The sequence below is a fragment of the Mus caroli genome, unplaced genomic scaffold (assembly GCF_978045245.1).
Source record: "Mus caroli unplaced genomic scaffold, Mus_caroli_1 scaffold_8, whole genome shotgun sequence".
Lineage (NCBI taxonomy): Eukaryota > Metazoa > Chordata > Mammalia > Rodentia > Muridae > Mus > Mus caroli.
The window spans coordinates 142,830,629-142,843,624 of record NW_028227263.1 but is presented as its reverse complement, the minus strand read 5'-3'; the positions used below and the strand labels follow the sequence as shown (position 1 = coordinate 142,843,624).

General features: G+C 44.6%; 1 protein-coding gene across 1 annotated transcript; it reads right to left on the bottom strand.

Annotated features, from left to right (window-relative positions):
- Window positions 1–3,402: 3,402 nt before the first annotated feature.
- LOC110288008 (cationic amino acid transporter 3-like) lies at window positions 3,403–12,035 on the bottom strand. The gene is made up of 11 exons (XM_085841098.1): window positions 11,606–12,035; window positions 9,451–9,609; window positions 8,454–8,631; window positions 6,850–6,962; window positions 6,477–6,699; window positions 6,180–6,319; window positions 5,980–6,082; window positions 5,642–5,853; window positions 5,343–5,509; window positions 3,693–3,801; window positions 3,403–3,533 (listed from the first exon to the last, which is right to left on the bottom strand). Exons 1-11 carry the CDS (start codon window positions 11,976–11,978, stop codon window positions 3,403–3,405), a joined length of 1,908 nt encoding a protein of 635 aa, XP_085697224.1. The 5' UTR covers window positions 11,979–12,035.
- Between the last annotated feature and the right edge of the window lie 961 nt (window positions 12,036–12,996).

Below are 12,996 nucleotides of genomic sequence, written 5' to 3'. Positions count from 1 at the left end.
GCTATCCCAGAGAACATCCGAAGACTCACAAACATTGAAAGCATTGACTGACTACAAAGCGTTTACCAAGGCCTCTGGCATACATCTGTTCTTTTTTTTTTTTTTTTTTTTTTGGTGAGTAATTTATCTTAAGCCAGCCTTCCAAGGTCATTTTCCAGAGGTGAATTTGGAAGAGTTATAAACATCACTTTTCTTAGTGGTCACATCCTTCCAAACTGGCATTTTTACTGAATAAGTTGGTTGATAAATTCATAGAAGCACACCAACACTGTTCCACCATTTACTACACTTCAGGCTCATTCTAGGGAGCAACCCTGCTCATGTGACACTCTTAGGAAAGACAGCCTTAAGTCTTGGCAATATACCATGCCAGCTAGCATTACTGTCCCACCCCTTTGCTCTCTGTGACACTCACAAGCTGCTCACCACCCTGATAAACTTATCATGCACTGAAGAAAAGCAATTGAAAATGCACGTAAGACAGCTTGCTAATCAAGCTCCACAGCTTGAACCCAGCCTTCCTCAGTGTTCAGAGAACACACGCTTTAGCCTGGGCAAAATCCAACACAAAGTTATTCAGTAGTAAAATGTTGAGTGTCTCACATAATTTCTTGACTAATGGCCAGGGATAGTAGCAAGTGCCTGTGATCTCAAGAGGCTGAGATAGAAAGATTGAGAGTTCAAGGCTAGCCTGAGCAATATACCAGATTCCAGACTCACCTACATAGCATAACCCAGTGTCAAAAAAAAATAAAAAAATAAAAAAAGAACAAGAAGAAAAATATTGTTTCAAAAGTGAAAATCAGTGGTTGTATCGAGTACACTTTAGCACCATTGTGATATTGAAGAGTCTATTATTCTATGATTATACTAAGTACACTGTCATACCATCTTGAAGTTCAAAAATCGGAACTTAGGCCGGGCATGGTGGCTCACGCCTTTAATCCCAGCACTCGGGAGGCAGAGGCAGTTGGATTTCTGAGTTCGAGGCCAGCCTGGTCTACAAAGTGAGTTCTAGGACAGCCAGGGCTACAGAGAAACCCTGTCTCGGAAAAACCAAAAAAAAAAAAAAAAAAAAAAGGATTATCATACTTGTTTTTCTGATATCTAAACAGGGTAGGGGTGCAGCTCAGGAATAGAACAGTTACATGGAAGATGCAAGTCTCTGGCTCTGATGCCCACCCATCACAGCAGAAAAAGTTCACATTTTGATAAAGCTTCAATAGTAAATTTTGTGTTCACCCAGTCTCTACATGTTATTTCTGGTTTTGTGTGTGTATAACTGAGTGTATGTACATGCACCACATGCTTTCAGGAGCCTGCAGAGGCCAGTGGGAAGTGTTGGATTCCTTAGAACTGGAGTAACAAACAGTTGAACAACCACGAGAATGCTGGGCATCAAAGCCAGGTACTGTAGCAAGTTTAATAACGGAGCCATCTCTCCAGCCCATATTTGTTTTTGTTTTGTTTGATTGATATTCCCAACACCACCTCACTGCATCACCATGAAAGCTGAGCTGACCTCAAACTTGTGATCCTTCTACCAAAAATATGTTTCAGGTATATGCCATCATAGCCAGCATGTCTGTGAATCTTAATAGGAATTGAGCATTCGGCCATCTGGCTGGGTGTGGTGGCATGCACTACAATCAGCACTCAAGAGGTCAATACAGGAAGGTTGCCTGAGTGGAGACCGACCTGGGTTAAATAATGAAACTGTGTCTTTGAAAAAAAAAAAAAAAGTTGGCAAGATGGCTCAGCTAGTCAAGACACTTGCTAGTAAGTCTGATGACCTGAGTTCAAGCCTGAAGCCCACATGGTAAGACAGATCTGACTCCCACAAGCTGTTCTCTGGTGTCCACATGCACACATAGCACAGATGTACCCACCACATACACACACAGAAAAATAAAGTCATATTTGTTCAAACCTCATTTATTTCACTTAACATAATATACATCCTCCAAGTTCATATATATGTTGCCACAGATGAACAATGCACATATATCTGGGAAATGTTTAAAATTTTTTAATGTTTTCATCACAAAACATAAACGTAGGGCTGGGGGATGTAGCTTGGTTTACCAATTGGTTGTCCGAATGTGCTTAAAACCCTGGCATGATGTTTAGCACCATAGTAACTGAGCATGAAGATAGGCCAGAGGTGGCACTTGCCTTTAATCCAAGCACTCATGGGGGAGATCTCTGAGTTCAAGGCCAGCTTGGTCTAACTTACTGTAGTAAGTTACAGGGATAGCCAGAACTACATCGAGAAACCCTGTGTCTTGAAAAACAGAACAAAAAACAACAAGCATGGTCCACACTTATAATACCAACACTTGGAGAACTGGTGACAGAAGGGTCAGGAGCTCATGACAGTTCTCAGCTATGATACTGTTTAAGGCGGGGGGGGGGGGGGGGCAGGGAGAGGATATAGGGGCCAACAAGATGCCTCAGTGGGTAAAGCTGTTGCCACAAAAGCCTAAATACCTGAGTTCAATCCATGAGAAGTGGAAAGGGAGAAGGAACCTATAAAGTTGTCCTTTGACCTCCACAAACACTGTGACACATGTGTTCTCTCTCTCTCTCTCTCTCTCTCTCTCTCTCCATAAATAATAATGTTCAGAAGATCAAGTTCAAGTCTGACCTTAGCCACAGAAGACTAACTCTGCCCAAACATAAAAAGAAACAGATATATTAATCAGTTTTATTTAATCATTCTATAATATGTAAATACCTAAATTTTGCTGTCAGTTAAATAACTAAAGGGATTAGGGATGTGGCTCAGTGGTAGAGTACTACTTGACTAGCATATGCAAAATCTTGGATCCAATTTCAATACACACACCAAAAAAAAAAAAAAAAGTTAAGAATTTGCTCACAAAATAACAGTGCTATAAAAATAAGTCCCAAAAAGAAAAAAAAAAAAAAAAAAAAAAAGAAAGAAAGAAAAGAAGTCCTATCCTATCTACAGCCCACAAATATTCAAACTTTTCCTTGACCTAAAGATATCTACAAGAGATAGGTCAGTGATGAAGCATTTGCCTCAGATGCACAAGACTCTAAGTTCAATTCCCAGTACTGCCTTCCCAACCCACACACAGAGAGAGAGAGAGAGAGAGAGAGAGAGAGAGAGAGAGAGAGAGAGAATAAAAGGAAGGGAAAGAGGGAGGGAAGGGAAGGGAAAGGGAAAAAGGGAAAGGGAAAGGGAAAAAGGGAAAGGGAAAGGGAAAGGGAAAGGGAAAGGGAAAGGGAAAGGGAAAGGGAAAGGGAAAGGGAAAGGGAAAGGGAAAGGGAAAGGGAAAGGGAAAGGGAAAGGGAAGGGAAGGGAAGGGAAGGGAAGGGAAGGGAAGGGAAGGAAACTGACGCTCATGGGGTCCTGGAAGCATCCAGTTTCTCCAGTTAAGGTAAGTCAACACTTGGAGTATGTTCCTGGAGTTCCTGGAGAGTCTGGGAGCTTGAGGCTGTTGGCTGTTTGTTATTCTTCTCTTCCAAGCTGTGCTGTATCCCATATCCAAAGTAGATAGCAAATCCTAAATGGAAATAGAGACAGTGAGGTGCAATTGATCACCCTTTTGCCCAGGTTACCACTGGGGAATTCTCCACATGGCCTCAGAACCTTTCAAAGACAAGCAATTAGAAGACTGCTGGACTCAGTTACCAAAGAATCTCTTCCCCAGTAAGCTACTCACCGATCACCATCCAGATTCCAAAGCGAAACCAGGTCCCAGAAGTCATTTGCATCATCAGGTAGATATTCACAAAGATACTCAGTGCAGGAAGCACAGGCAGGGCTGGAACCTGTAAGCACAGCCTATAAATCCCTGTGCACACCAGACACCTGAGCTCTTTCCCATGCAATCAGTTCCTGCTCAGACTGGAGACACCATGGGATGTGCCAGAAGAGACATATCCTGAACACTAAAACACTGACATGGGGCTTGGAAGGGAGTGCAATTTGGGGGGGGGGGGGGGGCTGGGAGGGGTGGAGTCGAGACAAGGTTTTTCTGTATAACGGTTTTTTCTGTATAACGGTTTTGGCTGGTCTGAAACTCTTTGTAAATCAGATCAGGCTGGCCTTGAACTCAGAGATCTGTCTGCTTCTTTGTCACACACAGGTGCTGGGATTAAAGGCACATTGAAGGCATATACCACATACTCAGCAGCAGATGCCTTTTTTTTCCATTTTAAAAATATTTTTATTAAGATTTATTTATTAGATTTATGTATATTCGTGTTCTACCTGCATGCCAGAAGAGGGCATCAGATTCCATTAAAGATGATTGTGAGCCACCATGTGGTTGCTGGGAATTGAACTCAGGACCTTTAGAAGAGCAGCCAGTGCTCTTAACCACTGAGCCATCACTCCAGCCCTGAGATATCTTTTGTTTGATTGATTTTGGTTTTGCTTTTTTTTTTTTTTTTTTTTTTTTTTTCTTTTGGGGAGACAGAGTTTCTCTGCGAATCCTGGCTGTGCTGGAACCCATTCTATAGACCAGGCTGGCCTCAAACTCAGAGATCTGCTTGCCTCTGCCTCCTGAGTGCTGGGATTAAAGGCACACACTACCACATCCAGCAGCAGATGCCTTATTTTTTGGACATAGAGTCTCAAAGAAGTCCCTGAACTTCTGGTTCTCCGGCCCCTGCACTTGGCCTGTGCTGGGATTGTGGTGCTCGTATCAAACCCAAGACTTCATGCATTCTCAACTATTGCTCCACCAGCTGACTACATTCCCACCTCCATCTGACTTCTGTTCAGTACTGGGGATTGCACCCAGGGTTTCATGCATATTAAGCCAGTATTCTACCACTGAGTTACATCTCTCAGACTTGGGCGAGGGAACACTTTGGGATTTTTGTTTGTTTGCTCAAACTGAGCATAGCCTTGAATTCCTGAGTTCCCTTTACCTCCCTAGTATTAGAAGTATAGGTATGGAGCAACAACATACCTGTTTTATTTTTGAGACAGAATTTCACTAAACTTCTAGTCTAGAAGTAGCTGTAACCCATTTAATTTGTGATCCTCCTGCCCCAGCCTTCTGAGTATCCAGGATCTCTGCCCATTGGTGTATTGGGAGGGGGTTGTGAAACAGGCTCTTACTATGTAGCCTTTGCTGGCCTGAAATACTCTGTGTAAACCAAGCGCCTCAGACTGAGAGATTACCTATCCCTGCTTCTGTCTCCTGAGTTCTAAAGACAAAGACCACCATGCCCAGCATATCCACTGGTTTTATCAGTCCCTGCCCCTTCCTTCCATGGTAAGGTGAAACATGCTTAGACTTTTTAAGTCAGGCATGACCACCTCCCTAGGGTGTATTATCTTAGAGAAGTCAGTCACCTACCTTGAAGTGGAGAGGAGTGGTGCTCTGAGGCTGTCTCCAGATGACAGTGATCACCCCGACAGTAAGAAGCAACAGTAAAGCAGCCATGGCAATCAAAACTGGGTCCCCAGAGAATAGCTGTGTGGACCACTGGGTCAGGATCAGGCACAGGAGCATCAGAAGAAGGACTACAAGTCAAGTTGGGGAGAAGTCTGTCAGAACACTGGGCTACATCCAACCAAACCTGTCTGCTCTGATTCTTACATCCACCCCATGCTATCAGCTTCCAAATGCCCAAGGAGTAAAGTCCCAGTGATCACCAAGCAGGGAAGCACATCCATAGACAATCCGGCCAGATCTCAGAGTCGGGGTGGTGTTCGTGGGGATACAGAGTCTCCTTGCAATCCCTGGAGTCCCTTCTGGAGAAATAGGCTCCATGCATGAAGAAGGTTCAAGTCCAGGCTCCAGCTCCACAGCTGCACTCTCAGACTTCTCCCTCTTACAAGAGCTTAAGTTCTGGTCCGGCTGGTACCTGAATGAATGATATAACATGGGAACATTACCTGCTGCCCCCAACGCATACAAGTGACAGCCAGGATAAGCAACTGGTTGTCTTCATGACCCCATAACTCTCAGCCAAGGCATGATGGAGTCTCACCTGAGGATCAGAACAGAGAAGGTCACTAAGGTGTAGGCCAGCAGGGTCCCTATGGACGAGAGGTCCACCAAATCACTGAGCTCAACGAGGAAAGCCATAAATGCTAAAGTGATAAGAACAAAAGGTGGGTATAAAACCTGTGAGGCATTTGCTAGTGAGCATAGCCAAGCTGATGAAATTGGTAAGGCTGGCTGTCTTACCTGCGATGATTCCACAAAGGACAGTGGCTAGGACCGGAGTGTGTGTTCGAGGATGAACATAGGCAAGTTTCCGGAACAGGAGCCCATCCTCTGCCATGGCATACACCACCCGAGGAACAGGGAAAATGGAACCTATGAGGCTGTTATTAGAGAATAGGGACATAAGAGACCAGAGAGTATCAATGGGCAGGCCCTGCTCCTTTAGCCATGTAAGACATTTCCCCTCCCTCTCTTCTATTTCAAAGGCTGGAACAACTGAGAATCTAGCAGCAAATGAGAAAAACCTTTGATACCAACCTGGATGAAAGGGCACATAAGGTTCCCACAGCTACTGCATAGCGAGCAGGGCCCCATCCAACGTGGATAAATGCCTGGGGCAAGGGGCTGTTGATGTTAATCTGGTAGTAGGGCATCATGAGAGTGAGTGCCCCCGAAACACCAAAATACATCAGAAAGCAAATGAAGAGTGAGGTCACGATGCCCAATGGAATGGAACGCTGGGGACAGCGGGCCTCTTCCCCTGCAGGGATGGAACAGACCTTGATTCAGAAGCACTCACAGGCCACCACACACACCCTCTCCCCTCCTATGCTCCCAAAAGCAGGCTAACTCTCCACCAGCCCTACATGTATATGCTTTTGATAAGACAGAGGGACTACTGCTCACTCACCTGTACTCGCAATACAGTCGAACCCAATGAAGGCAAAGAAACATGTTGCTGTACCACGGAGAATCCCCTTCAAGCCAAAAGGCATGAACCCTCCAGAGCCCATTGGTCCCAAGCTGTGGCAAGAGAAAAAAGTAGGAAATCATTGCAGGGATACAGGGCATGATGGGGTATGCCTATAATCCCAGCACTCAGGAACTCAAGGTTGAAGGTTCACAACCAACCAGCCTGGGCTACACAGTAAGACCTTATCTCAAAACACAAAAATAGTGAAGATACAGGACAAGGGATGCTAGGAAATAGCTCCGTTGGTATAGTGCTTGCTTAGCATATATATTATGGGTTTGATCCCAACATGCCCTGGCACTTGGGAAATAGAAACAAGAGAATCAGAAGACTGTGGTCATCCTTCGCTACATACTAAGTTAGATACCAGGCTAAGATCCATGATGCCCTGCCTCAAAAACCACCATAAAGGAGACTTGACTGATGACTCAGCAGTTAAGAGCACCGGCTGCTCTTCCAGAGGATCTAGGTTCAATTTAGAGATGGAAGTTCACAACCATGCTTAACTCATTAATTACAGAGAATCCAATTCCCTCTTCTGGCCTCCATATGCACCAGGCATGCACATGGTGCATGTACATATATCCAGTCAAAATCACTCATACAAAAATAAATATTAGCAACTGCCAAAAATGAGGCTAGAGAGATGGCTCAGCACTGACTGCTCCTCCAGAGGTCCTGAGTTCAATCCCAACAACCACATGGTGGCTCACAACCATCTGTAATAAGATCTGATGCCCACTTCTGGTGTCAGAAGACAGCTACAGTGTACTCACATATATAAAATAAATAAATAAATCTTTAAAACAAACAAACCTGCCAGGCATAGCATAGTGGCACACACCTTTACTCCTGGTAGTTGGGAGGCAGAGGCTGGTGGATCTTTGAGTTCAAGGCCAGCCTGCTCTACACAGCAAGATCCAGGACTTTTAAAGCTATATATGGAGACCTTGTCTTGAAAGAAACAAATATGCTTATGGGGGTGGGGCAGGGCACAAGCCTTTAATGCCAGCACTTAGGAGCCTGAGGCAGGGGGCTGGAAAGATGGCTCAATGGTTAAGAGCACTGCCTGCTCTTCCAGAGGTCCTGAGTTCAATTCCCAGCAACCACATGGTAGTTCACAACCATCTGTAATGGAATCTGATACCCTCTTCTGGTGTGTCTGAAGACAGCTACAGTGTACTTATATAAATAAGTAAGTAAATAAATCTAAAAAAAAACAAAAAAAGAAGGTTGAGGCAGGCAGATCTCAGCCTAGTCTACAGGACAGCCAAGGAAGGCTACATACACAAAGAAATCCTGTCTCCAAAAAACTAAAAGAAAAAGAAAGAAACAAAGAAAGAAAAAAGGGAAAGAAAAGGGGAAAAAAAAGAAGAGAAACAAGTCTCAAATTTAAAATAATTTTTGCATAATTGTACACAACTTCCACAGTTGTGGCACAGTTTGGGGATGCTACATGCCTCACTTGGGCCCATAGCCAGACCCCGACTCTCTGCACCCCTTCCTGCCCTGAGCTAGCTGTGTTGTTTGTGACTCCTGACCTGTCAGTGCTGTTGGATTCTAACAGAGCCAGTTTGTAGTCATCCTCTGTAAGCTGCCAGTTGTGTAGCTTGCCATTAATGAGGCCAGAGAGGGAGACGAAACACAGCACCAAAAGATTCACTCCTGTGAAAACCCTGGTGACCAGGGCAGACTCTCGTGCTCCCAGGGCCAGGATTCCTGCGGGAAAGGGAATGGAAAGAAGGCAGTAAGCACCCTAACATGGCTGTGGTGGCACACACCTGCAATACCAGGACAAAAGTGGTGGAACTAAGAGTTAAATCAACCCAGATACACAAGAAAGGAGACTGTGAATCAATGTCAAAAGTCAGGCTAGACAGATGGTTCATCAATTAAGAGCACTGGCTGCTCTTGCAGAGGACCAGGGTTCAGTTCCCAGAACACATACAGTGGCTTTGATACCTCCTTTGCAGGCACCATGGTACCAGGCAGATACTTGGTATACATAAATACATGCAGGCAGGCAAAACATATACACATAAAGTAAGACCTAATTTTTTTTTTTTTTAATTTGGTCTTCATACAGAAGAAAGGCATGCAAGATGTCTTATCAGGTAAAAAAGGCTTACCAAAAAGCCTGGCAATCTGAGTTCTATCTCCAGGCCCTTACATGGTAGAGAGGACCAACTTCCACAATTTGTCCTGTGACCTCCGTATGCATGTAACCCGCACACATACAATCAATCAATCAATGTAATTGCAGAAGTAGAAGCTAATTCTACATTAGTGGATCTCAGCAGAAAGGTGGGGAGGGACAGGGTACCACAAACACCTGGCTTGTAACAGGGGGAAGAGGGTACCTCTAACATCCAGTGGTTGAAAGCTAGGCATGTTGTTACTCAGTATTTTACTACAGACCCACAGCCCCCAGTATGGGAAAAAAACCTCTCACATTCTGCCCTCAGTGCCTTGGATTTTATATCTTCTACCAGTTCCAATCCTCCCACACACTCACCACCCCTCTCCAGCCTGTCTCACCAGTGAGAACTATCACCAGACCAAGCGCAAAAAAGTCTGGATACTTGGCCAGAAAGCTGGGCACTTGGATAGGGAAAGTCGTCTGCATGGCTTGGGAGATATGGTTCCCTATGAGGCCATCAAAAGCTGCACTCCAGGCCCGAGCCACACTGGCTGCACCTGCAAGAGAAAGAGGAACCTTCATGTACAAGCAGACAGTGAACCCTTGGGATACAGACAGGAAGAGAAAGAAACATATCTAATCTCGATCTCTGCTGTGAGGAACAGGGGTGAAAAATCGTACACAAGATACATAATCTTTCTGTTCCAGACCATCCAGAGATCTCTCCACCTAGGGATCCATCCCATCTGCAGACACCAAACCCTGATACTATTGCTGATGCAAAGAAGCACTTGCTGTTAGGAGCCTGGTATGGCTGTTCCCTGAGAGGTTCTACCAGCACCTGACCAGTACAGATGCAGATATTCATATCCAACCATCAGACTGAGTCCAGGAACCCCTGAGCTAGGGGAAGGACTGAAGGAGCTGAAGGGAATTACAATCCCATAAAAAGAACAGTATCAACTAAGTAGACCACTCAGAGCTCTCAAGAACTAAACCACGAACCAAAGAGTACACATGGAGGGATCCATGGCTCCAGATACATATGTAGCAGAGGATGGCCTTATCTGACATCAGTGGGAGGGGAGGCCCTTGGTCCTGTGGAGGCTCAGTGCCCCAGAGTAGGGGGATGCTAGAGCAGTGAGGCAGGAGTGGCTGAGTGGGTAAAGGAGCACCCTCATAGAGACAAAGGGGATGGGAAGAGGGGAGATGGGATGGGGGGCTTGTGGAGGAGTAACTGGGAAGGGGGATATCATTTGAGATATAAACAAATGATTAATAAAAAATTGAATTGAATTAAGTAAATAAAAAGATATATGGGGCTGGTGAGATGGCTCAGTGGGTAAGAGCACCCGACTGCTCTTCCAAAGGTCCAGAGTTCAAATCCCAGCAACCACATGGTGGCTCACAACCATCTGTAACGAGATCTGGCACCCTCTTCTGGAGTGTCTGAAGACAGCTACAGTGTACTTACATATAATAAATAAATAAATCTTAAAAAAAAAAAAAAAAAAGATCTCACGAGACTTTCTTGAGATAGGCATTTAGCTCTGTGGCAGAGTACTTGTCTCACACACACAAGGCCCTAGGTTTGAGCCCAGGCACTGCAATGACAAACAAAAGGGTAGTCTAAGCCGGGCGTGGTGGCGCACGCCTTTAATCCCAGCACTCGGGAGGCAGAGGCAGGCGGATTTCTGAGTTCGAGGCCAGCCTGGTCTACAAAGTGAGTTCCAGGACAGCCAGGGCTACACAGAGAAACACTGTCTCGAAAAACCAAAAAAAAAAAAAAAAAAAAAAAAAAAAAAAGGGTAGTCTAGGAATTTTTCAAAAATGTAGCCAGGGCTACACAGAGAAACCCTTGTCTTCGATATTCACAAAGAAAGAAAGAAAGAAAGAAAGAAAGAAAGAAAGAAAGAAAGAAAGAAAGAAAGAAAGAAAGAAAGAAAGAAAGAAAGAAAGAAAGAAAGAAAGAGAGAAAGAGAGAGAGAGAGAAAGAAAGAAAAGAAAAGAAAAGAAAAGAAAAGAAAAGAAAAGAAAAGAAAAGAAAAGAAAAGAAAAGAAAAGAAAAGAAAAGAAAAGAAAAGAAAAGAAAAGAAAAGAAGCCGGGCGGTGGTGGCGCACGCCTTTAATCCCAGCACTTGGGAGGCAGAGGCAGGTGGATTTCTGAGTTCGAGGCCAGCCTGGTCTACAAAGTGAGTTCCAGGACAGCCAGAGCTATACAGAGAAACCCTGTCTCGAAAAACCAAAAAAAAAAAAAAAAAAAAAAAAAAAAAAAGAAAAGAAAAGAGAAAAAGAATTCCTGGCAGGCTGAGTGTGGTGAAGTAGAAGCATGTATATCAGGGATTTGAGGCCTTCTTCTGTTTTATATATATATATATATCAAGGTCAAGGACAGCCTGAGCTACATGAGACCCTGTATTCATAAATAAAACAAGGAGTCCTGTGATCCCATTTTTAGGAAGTAGAGGCAAAATTCAGGTCATTCTCAGTTAACATAGAGAGTTCAAGACCAACCTGGCCTACTTATATAAAACCCTGCCCCCATCTCCTCACCAATGACATAGTTGAGTATTAGGTTCCAGCCAGTGACGAAAGCCAACAGCTGGCCCACTGTGACATAGCTGTAGAGATATGCGGAGCCCGAGCATGGTACCCTGGCTCCAAACTCCGCGTAACACAGTCCTGACATCACTGAAGACAGGGCAGCAATTAAGAAGCAGATGATGATGGATGGTCCAGCTTTCTCTCTGGCCACCTCCCCGGCCAGGACATACACGCCTGCACCCAGGGTACTGCCCACACCCAAGGACACCAGGTCCAAAGTGGTCAGACATCGAGACAAAGAAGACTCAGACTGCTCGTTTGCCGCCAGGGGCCGCCGGCGAACCAACTTCTGGCCAAACTGATGGAGGTTCTGCCATAACATCTTTATGCCTGGTGGAGGGATCCAAACTCTGCTGGAAAACAAGATGAGAAATCTTGAATAATCACCTGACATGGTTTGGTGGTTTGCCTTTAATTCAAGCACTTGGGCGTTGTTTTTAACAAAATCTCAACCGTTGCATTCTACCAGTGAAGACTCTCTAGAGCCAAATGCTGGGGTGAAAGCCTGCTAGCTCAGAGAGGCAGAGGAAGCACCCGGCTCACTTTCCTTCTCAGACCATGTCCCAGAAAGAATCCCCTCCCTCAAGCCCATCTCCAAAACACCTCCTTCAAACTCAGGTCCCTCCCTTCTACTTCCGGTGTATCTATCAGCCCTTCTGACTCCCTCATAAGCTCTATGGTTTTTTTTTCTTTAAAATCCTATGTTCACTTCCTGTCAACAGGTTGACTCTAATCCAGTTTAAAATGTTCAAGCAGAAAACTCTTGGATTAAAGGTATTAAGACTGAGCCACACCACAACTAAAAACATGTTTTTCCAGTCAATAACATAATCTTGGGGTTCACAGTCCTGCAAGATGCTAACCCCACACACACACACACACAATTATGGTTCTAATTGGGTAGTCATCCATGAAGAATGTTCAGTTTGAAGATGCAGTTTCTTTCTTTCCTGAAACTTCCATTCCCAGCACAGAAAGCCAGGAAAGGAATCTCACACTCCAAACACATCCAGGCCCCACCCACCTCTGTCCACTTAAAGTGGATGTTCAAGGTCTTTTTTTTTTTCCTGCTGTATTCACAGCACAAATCACTTCTCTGACCCCCAGAAATGTATTAAATAACACTATGTCCTCGTTAGGGTTACTATCACTGTGATGAAACACCAAGGGTTTATTTGGCTTCCACAACACTGTTCATATCTTTCTTTGATTGAAATCAGGACAGAAATTCAAACTGAGTAGGAAGCTGGAGGCAGAGGTTGATGCAGAGGCCATGGAGGGATGCTGCTTATGGCTTGCTCCTCGTGCTTACTCAGCCTGCTTTCTTACAGAACCCTGGA

Excerpts from the sequence above, each read along its gene's own strand:
- LOC110288008 (XM_085841098.1), bottom strand. The coding sequence starts at position 11,978 with ATGTTATGGCAGAACCTCCATCAGTTTGGCCAGAAGTTGGTTCGCCGG. Across the intron at positions 9,610-11,605 it reads AATACTCAACTATGTCATTG|GTGCAGCCAGTGTGGCTCGG; the intron begins GTGAGGAGATGG and ends TTTCTCTTGCAG. Across the intron at positions 5,510-5,641 it reads TGGATGTGCTTCCCTGCTTG|TCCTTCTTCTGATGCTCCTG; the intron begins GTGATCACTGGG and ends CTTGACTTGTAG.